At 35.4% G+C, this 23,119-nt stretch overlaps 1 protein-coding gene across 1 annotated transcript in view; it reads left to right on the forward strand.

Moving 5' to 3' along the window:
* The window catches only part of LOC109579481 (uncharacterized), a 319,803-nt gene that overhangs the window by 233,751 nt on the left and 62,933 nt on the right, over positions 1–23,119 (forward strand). Inside the window, exons 11-13 of the mRNA XM_049446659.1 lie at positions 1,698–1,814; positions 13,539–14,005; positions 18,065–18,214. Of these exons, the coding sequence (XP_049302616.1) occupies positions 1,698–1,814; positions 13,539–14,005; positions 18,065–18,214 (734 nt within the window). The remainder of the gene's footprint in view (positions 1–1,697; positions 1,815–13,538; positions 14,006–18,064; positions 18,215–23,119) is intronic.

Consider the following 23,119-nt stretch of genomic DNA (forward strand, 5'->3'; position numbering starts at 1 on the left):
TCCTCCTCCATATCAGGGTATGCATTGTAGTCAAAATATTCGTTGAATATTACCATATTAAAGAATAACTTAAGAAATATTTATTTCAAATTTGAATCACTTATTGATTATATCTGATCAGCTGTACAACTCTCAGCCCTCATACAACAAAACCAATAACCACTAATGCCAACAAACTACAAAGTTTTCTAATCGCATACCAACAGCATTATAATCTAAATATATATTCGTTACTTTCCACATACATGCAAAGAAACTTTTCATAAAAATATTGGCCAACTGAAGATAAACGAGTGTGCTCACTTGCAACAACAACAACATTCAACCTTTTACACCAACAATTTCCACTGCGCAGAAGCCGCACATTTGTTCAGGTGCAAGCCGGCCGCAGCAACCACGGCCACATTTTAACTACAACCACACTTGTGGCACACAACCACTGCTTGAACATTTTTCAACAAACCAAACAGAAAGTGAATGCGCTAACGGTAGCGTAGAATGGAAAAGTAAAAGAAGCACAAGAGCAACAAATCATATAAATAATGAAAGTGGCAGCTCAGCTGAAAAGCAAAGAGGCGCCCTTACAAGCCAACGAAGATCAGCAACAACTGCATGCAGTAGCTCATGATAATGGTGCTCATGATGATGCTGCTGATGGCAATGCTGATAATGGTGAGCCTGCTGATGGCGGTGACGACAGCAGTTCCCTTTACATAGTTGAGCAAGTGCAATTTTTCATACTGATGCACTCACGACCAATTCACGGCAGCCACAAATTTTCGAACGTCTTTGCTTCCTGCTTTTTGCCCGCTCATATACCTGCTCACATCTGCCATCAGGCAAACGGCGGCATATACCGCATGTGTGTGCATATGTGCTTGTGTGCTGCCTTCGCCCTGCAAGGTAGCAAATTATGGAAAAAATGCATTTGCTTGCTCAAAAAAAGATCGTAGTTTATTAGATTTCACTTTTGTCGGAAGTTATTTGCTTTTACACATACAGTGACTACTTCCCTTTTCTGCATGCGTGCCAGTGGGCGGGTTTTGAGTGCCCTTTTAACTGAGTTTTGCTGCAACTTTCCCGCAGGATGTGCCCCAAACGCACACAAATTCATGTGAAATGATAGAACTAAGACACTCAGAAAAAATATTTGAGATAAGGAAAGGTTTGAATAGGTTATATCCGAACATTTCATACTAGTACCTTCAGATACATAAGGATTGTTAGCTATATATGGTCCAAGGTGAGTTTTCATCCGATTTTATTCACTCTAGTCTCAAATATACAACGTTTTAAGAAAAATATAGATTCACAATTGTATTAAGATAACTCACATATTGGCTGATATTTGGGGTATGAAGTCACCTAGAAGCTCGAAAATCTCTTTGCTGGGTATATGGGGTATAAAACCACGCCCATTTTTTCCGAATTCGCCGTAAGGTGAACAAAACTATAATACTATGTAACAACTGGTTGCAAGGTACTTCTACTTGGTTCACTCGTTATAAAATTATATCCCCAAACAAACTCTTAGTAAATTTCTCCCAGTGTACTCTTGCTGGCATATGAATATTATCAAAGTCTAACATAACTTTCTCTAAGCGTACTTTTCACAATTTTTCTTCATTTCTTATTCTTCTATTTTTTTTTTTTTTGACATTCACTTTGTATTCAACATCGCTCTTGCTCTTTTCCAGGTCGATACGTATCTGCAGTTAAAGGGCACACAGCTGGAACGTGAGATGGCAGCCGAAATAATTTTGCACATTCTTGACAAAGTCATGCAAAATACGCAATCACTTAATAGCCAACAGGTAAGCGCATTATTCTCTTTTCTACGACTTTCTTCCATTGCAATTTGTGTGTAGAAAACTTTAAGCATTTAAAATACACATATTCAACTGTACTTTATTACTCCAGAAACGTTTTTAAAACGATTATAATAATTATTATAGTAGTACTAACTACAACAGAAAATTCGCTTTTTTCATCGTTTCGGTAATTCAGACAGTATAGCATTGATTGTGACACGGACATTTGCTTTGATGCATTTGCTTGAAAAAAAAGTATTTAAAATAAGGATCTGTTGAGATCAAAGTTGGAAACTTGGGTTCAGTATTAGCCATTTGTGCTACTATGTGATAGTATTTCAGGCTACTGAAACGATCTGTCTTTTGTGTGATTGAAATCTTCGATGAAAACGAATGTAAATCATCCTCTCTTGTAGCAACCAAATGCAGCACAAATGAAACGAGTACTCGTACTGCTGTCAAATCGTGCCAGTTACATTATATTTACGTTGATTTAATACACTTGAGCAATTACTTTCAATATAATGCATTCAAGTTAAACTATTCCTTAGCAAATTTTTGCCGATTTACGTTGGCACACCGTGTATACTATATTGATTAGATAATATTATAATACACCTCTTTTATGACTTATTTTGAACTTTTTGAGAAAAGAATCAGTAAACTTCTTTTTTTAGAAGCTAGATAAAGTTCTTCTTGTATGTTCTTCTTTAAATAGCAAGGATTCCTATGACAAAATGGCCAAAACATATGCTGAAAAGGAGAATAGTTGGTAAAGCTTAGACATAGTCATTTAAGGTTGTTGTTATTGTACTGTTAGCCGACTTTATTACTAACTTTCACCAATTCGGTTTTTTGGTTTTTGTACATTGTTTCCGTTATCAATAAAACCCAAGGCGCTTTTTATTACAAGTTATAAAGATTTCTGTTTCTGTTCAAAAATTCTGCTTTTGAGTTGTATTTCTGTCTCTATATAGTAATTCTTTTTTCAATTTCAAATTTTTTTTCTTTATTTTATTTCTGCATTTCTTATTAGAATGAATCCCTAAGCGTCTTATAACTACTACAAAATTTTTACATTTCTGTTCAAAAATGCTACCTTTGAGTTGTTTTTATGTTTCCATATATATATTATATTGCAAATCGTTTCTATTCCAAAATCAGTTTCTGAGTTATATTTCATTTCAATGAATGCGCTTTACATTACAAATCGCTTACATTTCTGTTTCTATTCTAAAATATGTTTTTAGGTTGTATTTCTGTTTGTGTTTATTATTTTAGTTTTTAATTATTCCCTAAGTGTTCTTATTACAAATCGTTTGAATTCATAAAAGCTGATTTTCATAAAGTTCTCCTTATGCTCGTACCCGTAATATGTTTTATTTCATTCTATTGACGTTACAAAATTCTGTTTCTGTTTGAGCTCATTACAATGAATCCTAAAGTGCTTTATAACGGGTGATTTTTTTGAGGTTAGGATTTTCATGCATTAGTATTTGACAGATCACGTGGGATTTCAGACATGGTGTCAAAGAGAAAGATGCTCAGTATGCTTTGACATTTCATCATGAATAGACTTACTAACGAGCAACGCTTGCAAATCATTGAATTTTATTACCAAAATCAGTGTTCGGTTCGAAATGTGTTTTATCGACAAATTTTGTTCAGCGATGAGGCTCATTTCTGGTTGAATGGCTACGTAAATAAGCAAAATTGCCGCATTTGGGGTGAAGAGCAACCAGAAGCCGTTCAAGAACTGCCCATGCATCCCGAAAAATGCACTGTTTGGTGTGGTTTGTACGCTGGTGGAATCATTGGACCGTATTTTTTCAAAGATGCTGTTGGACGCAACGTTACGGTGAATGGCGATCGCTATCGTTCGATGCTAACAAACTTTTTGTTGCCAAAAATGGAAGAACTGAACTTGGTTGACATGTGGTTTCAACAAGATGGCGCTACATGCCACACAGCTCGCGATTCTATGGCCATTTTGAGGGAAAACTTCGGACAACAATTCATCTCAAGAAATGGACCCGTAAGTTGGCCACCAAGATCATGCGATTTAACGCCTTTAGACTATTTTTTGTGGGGCTACGTCAAGTCTAAAGTCTACAGAAATAAGCCAGCAACTATTCCAGCTTTGGAAGACAACATTTCCGAAGAAATTCGGGCTATTCCGGCCGAAATGCTCGAAAAAGTTGCCCAAAATTGGACTTTCCGAATGGACCACCTAAGACGCAGCCGCGGTCAACATTTAAATGAAATTATCTTCAAAAAGTAAATGTCATGAACCAATCTAACGTTTCAAATAAAGAACCGATGATGTCATGAACCAATCTAACGTTTCAAATAAAGAACCGATGAGATTTTGCAAATTTTATGCGTTTTTTTTTTTTTAAAGTTATCAAGCTCTTAAAAAATCACCCTTTATTACAAGTCATTAATATTTCTGTTCTAAAATCTGTTTCTGTTTTGTATTATAGTTATTATTCCCAAGTGCTTCATACTACAAATCGTTAAGCTGGTTTTCATAAAATTCTAACCACGTACCCTTAATCCCATATAGTACCGTTCTATGGACACTTTTTTTTAAATATAACAATTTTGTTTTTATTTGCGTTCCAGATTTGATTTATTTTGGTTTACGTTATAATAATGTATTATAAAAATTTACTTTTCCTAACACTTTGTCCTTATTTAAGTGTTAGCTAATTAAAAAGTAATAAGTTTACCGTTTCTGTTTCTGTTAACTTTCTAAATTTTTACATTCTATTTATTTATACAATTTTTATGGAATACTGTGCCCTATTTTGAAGGCACAAGCACAAGCTAAAAATCTTCAGATCGTCGCCGGCTATTTGGTCATTGAGGGCTTTACCAACGAGGTTTCAGATTACTTGTATTAAATTCAAGTGAAATTTAACTGAGCTTGCCATTTTACAGTTTTTGAGAAACTTAGCGTCCTAAAAAATATAACTTTTGAAGATTTTCACTGCTGGAATATGGAGTTATTAAAGACTACTTCATCCGATCTGCTCTACATCTTAAATCCTTAAGGCATTAGAAATTTCCAAGCTTTAAGAAATATGTAATGCCATTTCCTCACTGTTACAAGCTCGTAAATACGTAAGATGTATTAGACACCTTAATATATGCATACACATATACAACTACACACACACACACGGATATGCCGTTAAATTAGATTTCCTTGAATGAAGGCGCACAATAACAAAAAAAAAAAACAAGAAATAATCGCGTTACATCAAAGTCACGACAAGCAATTGCGCCGACATAACATGCGCATGAGAGCGGCAGCACAACAGAAACAAAAACAAGCAACAAACACACCAAATTGAAGCAATCAACTGGCGACGGCAACAACAATGGCAATAAGAAACCGACTGCGCTTTGACTAAAGCCAATAACTTGCGAAACTTTATTGGCAGTTTGGCAGCGATGACGTCGAAAATCTTGCTCTGACGCATGCAATGACTTTTAACGCGCACATGCACAACAACAACAAGTAACAGCGCAACTGAAACAAGCATAGTAACAGCAGCGAACTGTCTGTAACGTGCGTGCGCAGCAGCAGGAGGGGGCCGAGCGGCGCCAGCAATTGTTGCTTTTGGCTTTGCCTCATTGTTTGCAGCAAATTTAGAAGAAATCGTTGAGCGTTGCACGCGATGCAATGGCATGTGGATAATGTGGCAAATGCACAAGCGAGCGCGCATACGCTTACAATGTCAGCACAGGCGGCGCATGCCGTTACTTGATGGAAAGGGTATGCTACATATACATACATATATATGGTATGTAAGTATAGTATATGTATGTAACTATGTATATGTACCTTTGTATAGAATGCGTGTGCCTGCCTGAAATGCTACAAATACCGACAGATAGTTTGGAAATTCGCTGTTTTCCATTTCGTTGCGCTCCGCTCGCCGCGCCAAATTACCGTTTGTTGTGTTGTTGTATGTCGCGACGTTGCGCCTTGTGCCGTTTTCTATGCGAAGGCATGTAACTCACGCATATGGTAGACATATCTGTATGTATCGCCTTTCAGTGATTGCATCGGCGCTCCTGTTTTCGATACTTTGATCCACCAAACCATCTCTTTTCACTTCTTTTTCGGTGCCGATGTTATTTTGATTTTCACTGCAATTTCAAATTTGTATTTATTATTCCGCAGCACTTCACTCGCTGTTGCCAACACACAGTTAGCTCATATGTAATTTTGCAGTACATACCCAGTAGGAATCACGAAAAGTTTTGAAAAAATTTTATGTTTAGAGAATTTAGTGGAAAATTGTAAAATATTGTTATGCAAATGATATAAGTTCTGGAAATTTTTGATTTATAGCATAGAGTTGCCATCTAGAAGATTATAAAAACAGTTATCAGATTTCGTTCTTGGCATAGAGTTACCATCTTTAAAAAAATTATAAAATATAGGCATCAAATTGCTATATTTTAGAAATCTGTTATTTTTTCATATTTTACCACAGAGTTGCCATCTAGCAAAAATCATTAAATACATTTTTCAAGATGATATATTTGATATACTCTGAAAATCTTAGATTTATGCATATTTTGAAAAAGAGTTGCCATGCCTGAAAAAATTTAAAAAATATGGGAATCAAATTGACATATCACAAAGTGGCCATCTGGCAAAAAATTATAAAATATAAGTACCAAATTTAGATTATTATTGATTTAGTAGAAAATAATAAAATATTTTTATCTGAATGATATATTCTAGAAATCTTTCATTAATGTATATTTTTACACAGTGTTGCCACACCGCAAAAAAATATAAAATAAATTTATTAAATAAATATAATCTCGAAATGTCTGATTTATGCATATTTTGCCACAGAGTTGCCAGTTAGCAGACAATAACATATATATTTTGGAATAGAGTTGCCATTAAAAAAAATTATAAAGTACAGGTGTCAGATTGATGTACGGGATATAACACTTTTGAGTAATATATATTTTGGCATTAAATTACCAGCTAGCAAAAAACTTTTAAACACAATCACCAAATTGGTACTTATCTCTGAAATGCATGCATATTTTGGCATAGAGTTGCCAACAATCAAGAAATTTTTAAATACAGTTATTAAGCCGATATTTGTTGAAAATCTTTGATTTATGCATAATTTGGCAGAAAGTTGCCACCTAGAAAAAACATAAAATTTGGGAATGAATTTAGTTTATTACAGAGTTGCCATTTATACAAAAAAAAATAATGAGTGATAATTGTTTGGGAATAATGACATTTTAGGCTACATTATAATCATTGAAAATTTGCCAAATAAGTATAGAAAATCTTTTCAAAATGTGAGTTATCATTATTTTATTCTAAAACTATTTTTTTTTATTTTTTTGAATAAAAATTAAAAATAGTGAAAATTAAATTATTAAATATTTATTAACTCATAATCAAGCGTGAAAAAATTAGAAAATGAAAAATAAATAAATTTTTAAATTATTTCAATAACCATCTCTTCAATAAATATTGAAAATACTTAAAATTAAATTTTTAAATATAATAACCCAAAATAATGCTTAAAAATGTTTAAATTTTAAATATTTTTTATTAACCCTACTTCAATTTCCTATTGGGTTTGTTTATAGCTTCATATATTTATCTACACACAAGGCTATATTTGTATAACTTAAGCATTTTCCTATATTTTTTACAGTCACCTTATACCTACTATTATACAATATATGTGCATTAGGGTGAGCCAAAAATAAAACTTAAACATTAATGGTTTTTCACTTTGTAATGCATTTTTATAATTCTAAATATACAAATTTTCCAATTAAAAAAAATTGCATTAGGGTGAGCCAAAAAAAAAATAGAAAATACAAAAAAAATGAATTTTTTTCATCTTATTTTATGATTTTAAATATATGAATTTTTCAATTAATTTATTCTTTCGAAATTCGAAATTTCGAATTTTTTTGAAAGTTTGAAACTCTGCAGAAATCCTCGATGTAGAAATGTTGATCTACACGGCTTAAAAATTATAGATTAAAAAAAAAATGTTTGTGTCTTGTTTATATGGAAAGCATTGAATGCTCACCGAGTCCTTAAAAATAAAGAAATCTGTTTGAGGTAGATTTTTTAAAGAAAAATGTTTGCTCCACCAGTATTCGTAATATAAAAACCTCTAATCCAAACGCTGTAAAAATTATCAATTTTTAATAAAAAAATACTATTTTGAGCCTTAATTAAATGGAAAACAATTAGCGCTTACCGACACCTCTTAAAATTACGTTAAATACCCTGTCTTCGAGGTATATTTTCTTCTTTCGAAAAATCATCTAAACGCATAGAATCTATTTTACTTATTTCTGACCCCCCCTAACACTCAAATATACAAAATATACAAATGCACGTCTGCTATTTGTTGTCTCCCAACTATTGATTGTTCGAAAGCTTGTAAAAAATTTAAATTCAATTTAGTGCAACAATGATGCACGAATTGAACTAACAAACGAAAGCTTCTAACAATTTAATGCGTCGAGATTTTGAACAGCAGCATAGATTCAGGCGCGATTGCCATGTGCAAAACGAATAAATTCCAGCAATTTGGGAGAGATAGCAATTCGTTGTTTGTTGCGGTTCGAAATGCGTGACAGAAAAATGTAAGTGTATATGTGAAAGCATTGATTGGTTAATCGAAAAGAAAGACAAGAGACAGAGCATTTTAAATTTTGTATACAAAAAGGTTTAAAAATGGTTTTAAATTCGTAAATGGATGCTTTAATGGAAATAATTTTTATATATTGGAATAAATGAAAATTGTCTAAAGTGACTTAGATTAATAGTGAAATGTTAAACATTTTTGATAATCGGCTTAAAAAATGTGGGAAACAAATATTTTTTGAAATGTTAGTATTTTTTTTGTATTTCTTCAGAACACTTCAATAATTAAATTTTTATTGTAAAAATTTTATAAATATTCTTTTTTTTAATTTTGCATATTTTAATAGTTAATACTATGAGAAATAACCTTAAAAACTTTTAAATGAATATGTCAACTATTTTGTGTTATAAAATATGAAAACATATTTAAGGTCACTCATCCGCCACGTACACCCAGCCATTAACAGCATGAGTTTTTCAGCAAGATTTGTATTTCAGCAGCTTTAACATATGTACTTTTCGTCTTTACGTTTGCAACCTGCCAGAAAATAAATATTTTTCCGTTTCTCATAAGCAAATAAATAAATATTTTGCAACAAAATAATCCTTTCTATTGCCATAAATACAATTTCACGGCTCATAAGGTCGTTAACACATTTATTACTCTATTACTTGTGCGTAAAATGTACTTTCAATGTCGATATCAAGAGATTAAACATAAATTATGAGTAACAATTTTGTTTCGAGCTGCCTAGTGCAGGGTTGTTAAAGCTAATATAATGCAAGCTAGAAGCAATCCACTCACAAAAGCAAAAATGGCAGAGTACAAACTTCAAAGCTTATAACATGCAAGATACCAGCACGCCAGCAAACAGCAGACAGCTCAATAGACTGAGAAACGGCGGTAATAATTCAAATTCTGCTTATTGACTCAATGTAATCGCTTCATAAAATGGCGAACAGAGTTTCGAATCTTAGAAGAAGGGGGTGCTTTGGGAGTACAATAACACAGGAAGAGTTGCGCCTCAATATAAGAGCTGAAGTGTTATGCGAAAAAAATGTTTAAACAGCCATAAATTAATATCATAAGGATGATGAATTTCGAACGGATAGAAACGCAGGCTTAACTACATGATTGAAACACAGCAAGTTAATTGACAGTTGTGTCATTATGGAAAATTTTTTTGTTATGTCTGACAACGCATCTAGCCATATAGTAGGCCCATTTTGGAATTAGCGGGACTAAAATATTGTCACTCTATTGTCTCTTTTCTGAACCACATAAAAGCAAAAAAAAAAAAATGGAAAACACTCGACCAATAATTGCGATTATTTTTCTATACAAAGCTGTACGTTTTATCGTCTACACTCATTTTACCTTCTAACATCTTCAAAAATAGTCATTAAATGGCGTTTTTTCCTTTTATATTTTAATAGTCAACAAGTACAGCCCACAATCCATTAATGTTACTTTAGCTGCATGTTCAGCAAGTCAGGAATTGATTCCACTGAAACTCAACTATATTAATTTATATATAACATTTTAGGTTATTAAATATCTACAAGTAGTCAGAAGCATATAAATTCCTTCTTTCTGGAACCCAACACTACAAAGAAATCAAATTCATTCACCGTCTTTGATGAAACTTACAATACTTTAGTGTTTTTCGAAGCTGTTTAGGTAAAATGTATATATGTATATAAATTTATTCCTTGTTGTGAGCACATTCTTTGTCAGAACAAAAAATATTGATTAAACTATAATATCTGAAAGCCGCTGCAGTGGTCTGTTATAAAGAAGGCGACTTTGGTGTCTGATTTTACTAAAAATACGTCACCTTCCACTCATTAATGGAACTTTCCCTGCGTCCCTGTCCGCCTTGCCTGTTTCCCACTCTTATCTTGGTGAGAAGACAGTTTTGGAGATTATGTTTTTATACATAGATACGGCTCCACTGGTGAGGAAAGAGCCACAACCTTTATTTGAGTCTTGTGCTAGCATCATTGATTGACTCTAACTCTTTTAGATCATAGATATTTCGATGTCCAAATTTCTTCTCCAGGTTAGAGCTTGTCGACCTTTAAGTCGGCTGCCTGGTGGATTCCAGTCGATAGTATTACCGGTAATTGTGCCTGGATCTTGAGTCTGCATATGCCGGAGCCAGCAACAGTTTATTTTGGTATTTTCGGTCTTCAGAAATGTTTGCGCAAATATTGCGAAGGCATCGATTGGTGAAAAGTTGTAACTTCTAGGTATTAGAAGCGATGATATCCCATGTTTTGCAGTTGTATAGAAGTGTGATCTCAATACTAAAATGAAATATTTTTATTTTGGTTCTGCGAGTATTGATCTAGGAGCTTCAGATCGAGTGGAGGGCAAAGTAAGCTTGCTTGGCCTTCTTTATACAGTTGGTAATTCCTTTAATGATTCCTTTACAAAGCCAAGTCACTAAAGCATTTTGCATTTGCCAGTTCTATGCATGTATAGATGCTGTTAGCTAGTTGATAGCAAGCTGTTTTGTCGTGTATATCACGAGATATATGTGTAGGTCTTCGAGCCAAAACTACAAATCCTAGATAATTCCTTTCATTTCACGCGTAGATTTTTCTTCACTAAATCCAATACAATATTAAACAAAAGTGTTGAGAGTACGTAGTCCTGACAGACTCCCACCCCAAATTTTATTCAAATACTGAGCTCTTTTTCTTACAAAATGCGGCAACTCGATTACTAAATATAACCCGATGATATAACCTGGTTTTATTAGTTCAATTAGTTTTGAGTGAACCCCTCTACAAACTAAAATTTTCCAGATTGCATGAAATGCAGCATCTGTTAAAGTATGTTGAACACCCCACCACCTCATAAGATAGAGGAAGGAGCACCAGATAACTAATTGCTCCACTATAACATGTAAGCTATTTACCTGATTAGCATAAATATCATGGAGGAAAGCGCGTCATTTCTTAGACTCTGACTTATCGCCTTTCTTTGAAAGATTGATGATAGATAGTACGTTCTTTTCGCTCTAAGGATAGATGTCTTTTGGCTCAGAAGTCCTCAAAGGTGGGACAGATCATGCAATCTGTGGTTTGGTATACCCATATTTCATAGTTTAGGGACTTGTTCGCTTATATGCATACAGACAAACTCACATGACTGAATTGGCTCAGCTCGTCACGCTGATAATTTTTTCTATTAACACTTACAGAATCTTCGACAATTCTTCTGGGTGTTATAAGTAAACTTCGTAGGAAAATAATATATTCTGTGCGAAGTTTAAAAATTCATTTAGTCTTCATAATCATTGTTCCATACATAAATATTCAATTACAAATTTAAGTTCAATGCTTTCGATCTGAATACAAAATGCTTTGGTTGAAAACTTATACAGACGTCACCCATTACTTTGCTACCTGAAAAATATAAAATTAAAATTTTTAGACAGTTATATTTAGATATAACAAATTGTTTTCACGTTTGCTTACAGATAAACTGTTAACAAGCAGAAAATCACTCTCCAACCGTAAACAACTTGTAAAATTTCGTGAGAATTTTTGGTTTATTTTCTAAACAATTTCGCAACATGAATTATTCCATTTTTCCATTTGATTTCATACACAAGTACAACGCTATCTATACAATCAAGTGCCTATGCTGGCTAAAAATAAACAAAAATTTGCTTTAACAAAAATTCTGGCATAGCAAATTTCACGAAATTACATGCATGTCAATATATTCTCCTGTCTGCTGACTCAACTGTAATGAATCGCCTAAGCTCAGCTCAGTTAAAAAGTCAACAAATAAATCCGGATGAACATGAAATACTTAAACAGCATAAAGGAGATGATACAGAAATTAAGTACCATGTAATTTATATGTCAATGTCAAGCCTGATTTGGCAGAGCGGATATTGGTAGCACAGATAGCTTGTAGATTGTTGTTGTCCGCAAGCGTCTCTGCAGTTTATGCTGAGCTGTCAATTTGTTAGTCATAAATTAAGCAAACAAATTGATCGCATGACGCAATAAATAAATAAAGACAAATAGATTGACGTTTGCTGACAAATTTATTTATTAATGCAGACTAGAAAAAGCGGTGACAATTTATTTGTATGAGAAATTAGGTCAAAGTCAGAGGCAGCATTTATTACAAGAGCTTAGCTTGGCTTATTAGACAATATTAATTAAAATAAGTTAAATTAATGGAATAATGTGATATCAAAGGCCAACTTCACTTTCAGCTTTGTTCATTAGGTTTTCGCTTTGTTAGCCCGCTTTCTATTCAGGATGAGCCCAGGTACATATGTCTTCAACCACCTCTCGAACGTCTTTTAAGACTATGTACCAATCGAAGGATTGTATTTTTGATAAAATTTAATCACTGTAAGCCCCCATCCATTATAAGATTTCCTATTTGAGTGCTAAGCTATTGAGGAGCTACGAATACCCAACTGGAAGGTCAGGCTTTAGCTAGATATCTATTATCTGCCACAGGAGGGAACTGTTACCAGTCCGTTCTTGCCAAAGTCGTCATATTGTGGTACCTATTATTAGTCAGCAAACTCCGGAAGGCTTCAGCGGGAGGCTTTTATCAACCACGCTTCCAACTAAAACTAACTTTACAACTAAACTTAACTTAAATTCTTGAAATTAAGAAAATTTTCCAAAACCTAAACAAACTCAACACATTTTAGCCCACATCGAGCAAAAGAAACTTAAACTAACCACACTTCACTTAACGCAAAATAGCGAAACAGATCTCAAAATTATAAAAACTCACTTACAACACCCGCTTATGCCGCAAAACCAGAAACCAATCTGTCTTCAACTTAATTTCCCAAGTTAGATTGTAACAGGTGTGCCGCAGTAAATCACTCACGTCGACAACACTGTGCCACTCAATAGAGTAAACTCTACACGTAATTTAATTATGTACGTCTTCAACACAACACAGGCGATTACCTTTCACTTAACTTGCTTATACTCGTATTTACAGTTTGTTGTTGTTGTTTTTGTTTCGCACTCACTCGTGTTTCACTTTTCAATTTCACTTGCAGCAAATTAAAAAATTGCAACTCTTAACACAATCAGCAGCGTTGAACCGTGAAACAATTGCAGCATCTCAATTAGCAACATCAACATCATCCACGTCAGCAGCAGCAGCTGCGGCAGCGGCAGCGGCGGCAGCAGCAACAGCCGACAATATTGCCATATCATCGGCATCCGCATCCGGCGCTTCAGCTTCAGCGGCAACAACACAAACAGAAATCACTTCAGGCGCGGCAACAGCTGCTGGTAATGCCATGTCACCGGCACGCTCCTCCGCCACCGCAACGAATTCGGCGCTGGCAACATTACTGCGCAACGATGGCGCCACACTCGGTGGTGGTGGCAGTGGCAATGCTGTTGGTGGCAGCAGTATTCTCACGGTCGATGAGGATTCACTGTCGTTGGATCGTCTAAACTCGCTGCGCATCTATATGACTTCGGTGAAAACGTTGCCGTTTAATTTGAGGATCTACGGGTAAGTGTGCAAACATTGTGTTAGCCCCTGTTCGTACTTTGTGTGCAGTCACTTTCTGTGTGTTTTGTTGTAATAATAGCGCTAGCTGTGAGAAATTTGAGAAATCAAGCAGCAAAAAGTAGATGCCACAAAGTGCAATTACTTTGCAACGTTAGGCGAAATTTAGTGTGGCAACAGACACCTACACACAGATATTTATTGTATATAGTATGCGCGTACAATGTTAAAGTTTGGCGGATTACTTAGTTGAGTTGAATATGTTAGTGTTAGGTGGGAATTGTGGTTAGCCTTGGGATTTATGAAATACTGTATGGTAGTTGGGAGTACAGCTGGATTTTAGAGATTTGCAGTAGTATAATATTTTAGAAGATTAAAAATATAAGGCTTAAAAGTGTGGAGATAGTGATAAATGCATATATTGGGTAGTCGAAAAAGTATTTTCGTATTTTGTCAATAGATGTCGTTGCAGTCATATATGTATGTTATCACCAGTGCTACCAATCACAATGTGTTATACCATTTTGTGTCGGAAAGGTAAGATTTTAAGCTTTATTTAACAAAAAAAAAATAAATTCAGAGAAATTGAAAAAAGTTGCAACGGTTCAAAAATGAGTGAAAATAATGGAGAAATTCGCTATATTTTGATATTTTTTATATAAAAGGGCAAAATGCCACGCAAGAAACCAATGAAAACTAGCAAAAAAAGAATCTACCAAAATGGTGATTAGTAGTACGAAAAACTTTTTCGACTACCAACATGATATTTGTTTACCGATTACTTATGACAGAGAGAGATAGATCTAGAGTTATATATCGTATATCAATCATGCTCAATAAGACGAGACAAGATGAGTTCCGGATGTCCATCGGTACGTCCTCCTAATCATGTAATCGATAACTTGAGTAAAAATGCAGATATCTTGATTAATATTGATAAAGCTGTTCTTTGGTACTTGAAGAAGGTTGGTAGTGGGTCAAAATCGCTACGGAAAATGCCCATGATCGATAGAAATGTACGAATACTTTCAAAATAAGAAACTTAAAATTTTAATAGCTTCTTCATTTTACAATGGATAAATCTCAAATAAAGATACCGAAACAAAACTTCGAAATTAAACTCAAATAGTACTCTGAACTGAAAAAGTGGCACCTTTAAGCCATGGTTGAAGTTTAATCATACGTTTTCAAACCTCAGAGAGGCTCTGTAAGCCAATTGCTATATATAATCAAAAATATATAAAGATATATCACTAAAATTTAGTGGCAAAAAGTGCTTCATAAACATTTTTGAACTTCCGGATGACTTTATTCTGCACATATCGGTCAATATATGAGTTTTCTTAAAAATAAAACTCAGAGCGCGTCTCTTAATAATAACACTGTGTCCTTGAGCCTAAATTCGATAAAATCGGCTGAATACTTCCCGTAGCTCCCATTTACATACTTAGTATTAAGATTTTCAAACATTTGGTTGACTTTTACTAAAAGTATACACTTTCGAAGGCTCACGTCTTCAACAAGTTGATATGTTGAAATACCTAAGGCTTATCCTTGTAAGAAAACTTTCCTGGGGGTCAAATATTGAGCAAAGAGTTAGACATCAGTTGCCTTATATTGCTGTAAATGAGCTATAGGGAAAAGGTGGGGACTCCAGCAAAGCAAAGCTGGTCTATTGGCTCTACGAAACCGTAGTCAAACCAATAATATTCTACAGTATATACAGGGTAGGCCATTTAAAGTTGACCCATTTGTTTCTAAAAAAAAAGAACAAAAGAAAACAATGTTTTTTGTTCATTTCAAAAATAATTTATTTTGGTCCAAGGGGATTTGTTTCAGCTAATATTTAAAAATTAGATCGCGTAAATGGGCACCTTTAGCTTTGACAGCTAAATGCACTCTTTTTTCGACATTTTCCATGACTTTGGCCAATGTTTCGGATGATATGGCGGCTGTTTCACGTCGAATGTTGGCTTTCAGTTGAGCTAAGGTCTTTGGCTTATTAGCGTATACCTTGGATTTCAAATAACCCCACAAATATCCCCATCTGGTGGCGTCAAATCTGGTGATCTCGGTGGCCAGTCAACATCACCATTTTTCGATATCAATCGCCCGGGAAAAATGGTCGCAATAAATTGATTGTTGGTCGAGCTGTATGGCATGTAGCCCCGTCCTGTTGAAACCAGAAGTTATCCATGTCATTTTCGCGAATAATGGGTATCACAAAATCCGTTATCATGGCTCGATAACGCTCACCATTGACTGTTGTCGTGGCTCCATCATCGTCTTCGAAAAAATACGGTCCGATGATCATATTCGCGCAAACACCGCACCAAACTGTTACTTTTTTGTCGTAAAGAGGCTGTTCTTCAATTAATTGAGGATTTTCGGTGGCATAAAATCTGCAATTTTGCTTGTTTACGCCTCCATTTAACGAGAAATGTGCCTCGTCTGACATGATGAGTTTTCGCCAAAAGTCAAGTTCGTTTTCAGCCATTTCGATGGCCCATTTGCCAAAATTAAGGCGTCGCGGATAATCAGCTGGGTTTAGTTTTTGTGCCATTTGAATTTTATATGGAAACATCTTCAAATCGTTATGAATTATGCGTCGGAGAGTGGTGCGAGAGATGTCTAATTCCTGAGAGCGGCGATAACTCGATGTCGATGGAGTCTCCTCAATACTGGCTCGTACAGCTTCGATATTTTCATCAGAACGTCTTGTGCGTTGTCTGGATGCATGACTGGCATTACTGAGATTACCGGTGTTCACAAATTTTGCGTATAAAGACTTAATTGTGTTCTTAACTGGAGCATTTTTCACTTTATTTTTTTTGCGAAACGCACGTTGAGTTAACACAATTGAAAAGTTATTTTGAATATAAAGCTGAACAATTTCAGCGCGTTCTTTTGGAGTGTACTGTTCCATGGTATAAATTGTCTTCGAATGACGCTTCTAACGCGGTATGACATTAGCCGATTTGTCAGCGCTGTTAAAAGTTACAGCGTTGCCAGATGGGTCAACTTTAAATGTATGTCTCTTCCTAAAAAGCTGGAATGTGTTTATAACTGTTCACTTACTATACCACTTAATACCATTTTAAACATAGCCCCGTGGACACTGCCGGAAGGTGTACGGCTGCGAATTGTGCTCTAAGGCTCATGATAGCTGTGCACATGTAGGGGTCCGAACAAGGACATGTCGAAATTCTTTTCTCCTTCAATTGAGTTTCAAAAAACTTGCATCACTGCATCGCAGAGGCTACAGGTGACAGCTTTTTCTCTGCTAACATACCAGCGAGGGATATGAGGATGAGAATAAGACACTGAATAAGAGACGCAGTTAAGTTTTTCATGGATAGGTCAAAGTTAGGCGGGAGAGTATTCAGTCAGGAATTCAGCGACAACCTTAACTTTAGACTACCAGAGCATTGTAATGTTTTTCATGCAGAAGTGAATGTTATTAAGGTAAATATACTGTTACGAAATGCAGCCTCTTGCAGTGAGTAAAGCATTCACTCCAACGGGCGGCAATACAAGCGCTAGGCACACTAACTGGGCGTGTCTGTTCTCACTAGAAATATAACACTATAGTCTAACTGGCCACAGCGGAATCGCTAAGAAAGCTGATGAGCTATCCAGAGGAGGCACCCTTAACCCACTCACATCGAATTTGGACCGAGTTGGATCTCCATCAGCGTCTGCTATTCTAACATTTAAGCAAAGAGTCTCGCGTGCGCTCCTGCCTGACTGTGAAATCCTTTTAGGCTACAGTAGAATACAAGATATCCACTGAACTACTTTCCCGTAGGAATGTTCATCGTAGGTGTTCTTACCCGATACTTGTTTTCACTCATACAAATACAATAGGTCGCGCTGCTTAGTCCAAAGAGAAGAAAATTAGAACTTGTTTTCCTCAAAATTTTGATTTCCTTGCCATCAAAAACATAGTCAACATTTCGTGACTGCCACTCAAAGAAAATTTAACAAAAAAGTATTGAAGAAAAATTTCGCATTTGAACTAATTATTACTTCTCTTCTGCTTTTTTCACCACTCTTCCACAGCGATGATTTGTTCGCCGATCAACTTTACATGGACATCGGGCTCTCCAATCGGCTGCTCAACATAATGGCCAACTCGACGATATTCGCATCGGTTATCTCGTATAAAAATTTAAAAAGTTTTCTACCAAAAACTTACTACACACGCGGCAGGTAAGTTGTACAAGCGCCCACAGTTAGCTTCATAGTTGCCATAGAAGAATATGAACTGTAAAGATGAAGTTGTGTGAAATGAACGTAGTAATGACCGAAAGTTAGCAAAATGTCTTCAAACTTTGGCTTCAAGCTTTTAATTTCATGACAGCAATTTCGTAGTTTCGAAAATATGCGAAGGTAAAGAAAAATGGAAAGTTTTTGCTAAACACAAAGCGATATGACAATTCATTAGTAAAAGTAAGAAGAAGAAGTATGGAAGGTGAATTGAAGCGTATATACGCACATTTACCGTTAGACGTTGATATATGTGTGCATAAATGGTCTACTCTGGTGCATAAAAAGAGCAAAAATATTTGAAAAAATGTGTTTTCTATAAAATGTCACAACAATCTGCCGCAAATAGTTTATTTGGTGGGATACATACATTTATATAAACATATAGGGCTATACATTAGGGTTTCTGTTATTTGAAAAGTTAACTTTTTTTTGCAAGGGCTCATGACTTTTCAGTTTTTGCCATAAAAAAAGTAAAGAAGCTCATTATTTTCATTTTAAACTGAGTCCCAAACATGTTTCCACCCCCATAAGCATAACATTGTATTTGTGGAAATTTTATATTAAAAAAGTAATACTATAATTTTAAAAGATAATTTTTTCAATACAAAATTCTCGCTACTACAAAAAAGCACTTAATAATTTTTTTCATTGAACTGCTACTTTAAAAGTTATACGCAGTTAAAATCACACATAAAATCACCTGTGCCTTCATACAAGTGATTCGTGCATTTTTGTTGCTCATACGACATGGTGTACCATATAAATGCAGTGCATTTCATGCTGAAATTGAACTGCAAATAACTTTTAAACAGAAAATTCAGAAGGCATTTGCAAAAAAATAAGCACCCTAATATATATATATATATATATGTGTATGTATATATATTTATTATATCCAATGAAACCACTTGGCTGCGGCATAAACAAATCAGCTCAAATATCAAAAAATTTTCTTGTTGCCATGCCAGTTAATATCTTATAACTTTTCATTGCGCTCGTTGCTTGTGGTGCTGTTGTTGCTGTTGTTTGTGCGCTCTTCGGAGAGTTGCCACTGATTAAAAAGTTTTGTCCGAACACAGGCGCACCCAAACGATCACAGTCCTGCCTTAAGTTTTTGACATTCTCTGTGAAAACTTTCAACTTTCGCCAAACTAAGCGCCACTACTACAACTACAACAATGACGACATGCAGCATAAATTTGATTTTATTGATTTTCCATGGGGTAATGCGATAGCCAAATGACTTAAACTTGTGCGTATAACTTTATAAAAGCGATTGAGAAGCAACATCAGCATGAAATTTATTTAAACTATAGGGAAAAAGCGCAAAAAATTACAAAAAAAGCAAAAACAATCTTAAAATTGTCAAATTTAAGTAAACGACCACTCAGCTGTGCACGACATTAGCTTTGTGCCTGAAAGTGGTCGAGTAAATAGCTGAGTAGCTTAGTTATGTATGTATGTGTGTATATATTGAGGAAAGTGCAGTTTCGAAAGTCATTGCAAGTGCTTAGCGCTCGCAAGCGAACTCGCCAATTTTTATTATTTTTAGTGCCCAAAAGTTGAGTGAAATTATGGAAACATAAATGACCTTATTTTCTGAGGGACAATATTAGAATCAATTTTTAATAAATTAGTTATTTATTTTTCGTGGTGAGAAAAAGAAGAGAGAGATTTTAAAAATTTACATATTTGATTATTCAAAATTTTTAAAACATGTTTTTTTAATAACTAATGAAAATAGAGTAAATGGGGGGTCTTCGCTTTAGATATATAAATAATGAGTATTTTAAAGCCAGCCAATCGAGTTCCATGGTTGAACTCAGATAATCTGGGTACTTATTTCATTCCAAAATACTTGGATTACCAGGTCGCCGAGCCTAGCCTTGGCTGTCGCTCACATACCTTCAAGACAAGCAGGGGAGTAAACAACTCGCTATGTGAGTGGAATGGTGAGTTTTTTTGGTTCTAAGTTTGCGGTGAGGGTTTGTTACGAAGCACATACACTATCGGCAACTTTCCAGCAGCTCCATTTTTAGTCTTACTGACCACTGCAGCATCTTTCAATCCGAGGTGGCTTGAGTTCGCTGACTGTGCGCTCAAGACTAGTGAAAGGATGAACAAGGAGTTGTGAGATATTTTATAACTACACTACTTTGAATTCCATGCCACAGAGTTAAGGAAAGATACTGTAGGGCAAAAGATTCAGTGTCAATAACTGCGGAATGGGAACGAATAAGAGCTCTGTTGGCTTCTTGTGGTTCACTACTGTACTTTTGGTTCGCTACCAGCAGCAAAAAAAATTCGCTCTCAGCAGGGACCACTGGGCAATAGTTTTAGAAGTTCCTACTGAACATCTTTCGATAATATCATATCCACACATCCTCTGCGAGTGTCCCGTTTTTGCAAGATCAAAGAAAAAACACCTCGGATCTCATGCTTTCAAACATCCAGGTGAAACGTTCAAGGTGTTTATGCTAATTCAACAATAGATTTTTTTTTTTTTGGTTTGGCTTCATAAAGGTCTACACATAACACTTTAAGTGTGATCTACCGCCATACCGAGGGATTACCTACCCTAACCTAATCATGGATGAAATTTCATAGCAAACTAAAATGCTCAGTTTAAACCATTACTTGTTTCAAAACCTTGCTCTGTAGCTTTTTCAGTGAAAGAATGGAATATGGCCCTTACTTTTGACGGTGTCAATTGACGGAGATGCCAGTATATTGGAAGAACTGTTGTAGAAATTTTCATGAGGTGGAAGAAGAGGAAGAAATAATTCCAACTATCTATCAATGTTGCGGAGATTGCACAGATACAAATTTTTGTAGATAGGTAGGTAGGAGTGCAGCCCTGTTGTATTTCAGACTCAATTAGCACCAACTGTGTCACTTTGATGCACTAGTCGTAGACCTTTTTATTAAAGCTATCACGTTTCACCTTCTCGTTCAAACCAGTTTGTGGTTTCGATGAAGCTACTAATGTCCGATATGCTTTTTGTAGACAAGGTTTGGTGCTTATGGGTTCCAAGTATTCGGTGTCGGATCGACCATAGAGATGGGCATTCACAGAGAAAGTGGATAATTGTTTCCTTATTCCTTACTAGTTCGCAACCTTGGCAGATGTTATTATAGGGCATACCCATTTTGGACGCATGCTCTGTAGATACTTTTCCTGAACCTTTGTAATATGCCGTTAGTTCTTTTTTTGTCATATTTTGTCCATATTCGTTTAGTTATATTGCATTTTGTTATACTTTTCTATTGTTATTTGCTAATTGTTGAAATTGCATATTGAGCTCTCTCCTGATCGATCCTTGCAGGCTTTCTATTAACTCTGCCTCGGATTCGTTTAGAAAAGCTCCTGCCTTTGCCAACTCGTCTGCTTTTTCGTTGCCGAAAATGTTCCTGTGGCCGGGAACCCAGATCAAATCTAGGTGGAGCTTGTCTTCTAGTGAGCTCAGTGCCTTCTTGCAGTTAAGGACTTTGCTGGAATTAGTCATGGGCAACGACAAGGCCAGGAGAGCCGCCTGTCTATCGTGTATATTGCTGCTTTATGGATCCTCTCATAGTTAATCATTAGGGCTTCGCAGGCCTTCTTTATGCCCAGTACTTCCGCTTGGAAGATGCTAGCCGAATTCGGTAGACGGATAGAGAGAGAAATGTGCAAATCATCTCAGTCTGTCGACCCGTCAGACCATTCAGTATAGACTGAGATGGTATCTTCCTCCCTTATTATGCCCCTACTCCTTTCTCCTCTAAAGGGTATCCTCACCTAAAAGAATCTATTGAAATTATTGGCAATTCCACTGAACTTCATCAAAAGTACGCAATGAAATAATTGTCTCTGCTTTATAAAGCTCTCAAAGATATTCCGATCATCCCAAATGCACGTACCCATATGACATGTACTCAATAGGCGGCTTAGGATAATAATAAATGGAAAAACTTTAAAACTCAAAGTATAAATAATTATATATTTGCACGTTATTATTCATTCATAGACTAGAAACTTATACGAACTTTTCCCTCATTTTTGGGATATCGAAATATTATATAGGCTCTTTGCTCTCCAAGGAGCTGCTGGTTTGTTCTACGATTATAGTTTATAGATGCCATACAAAGTATCTAACAAATTCAAGCTCTTTTTATTTAGAGTTAGCGGGTATTCTAGCTTCGGTGTCATCGAGGTTAATGTTTTTTTCGTTTTAACTTTAAAATAACATACTACTTTATCCCATATGTATATCTGCGGGGAATGGAGGTTAACATAAACCCATATCAATATAATCATTATATCCTCACACTAAAGAACTTCAATAAAATTTGCAATCAACAAAAATTCAATAACAAAAACCGCTTATCAAAAAATGTTTCTACGTAAAAGGGCTATTTTTCAAGGCAAAAAATCGCGTCGCTTCAGTCAACCCAAAAATATTGCATTAATCTGCAAAAAAATGTATCTAGACAACTCAAATCAGTCCAGTCAATGGAAGCGCATTTGCCAATTTGATGCCACAAAATTAACGCTAATCAGTAAATGCAATCAACCAGGCGCGCAACCCAGCAGCCACGCAGGCAATCAACCAATCAGACCCGAAAACAGAGACACATCAAATCAAGCAAAAGCAGAGCGAGTCAAGCCACACACACACACACACTGGTGTATATACTTACGCATAAATCAAATCGAAAAACTTCCAACGCATTATGCAAAGCGATTTCTATTGTTGTTGTTGTTGCCTTTTTACGACAACTGTCAATCTGGCACTGCGCTGCCTGCAAAATGCTTACAATTATTTTTTGCCACGCAAATGCGAGCAGATTTTATAATGAATTTTG

This window comes from Bactrocera dorsalis, chromosome 1, assembly GCF_023373825.1.
Source record: "Bactrocera dorsalis isolate Fly_Bdor chromosome 1, ASM2337382v1, whole genome shotgun sequence".
Classification (NCBI taxonomy): Eukaryota; Metazoa; Arthropoda; class Insecta; order Diptera; family Tephritidae; genus Bactrocera; species Bactrocera dorsalis.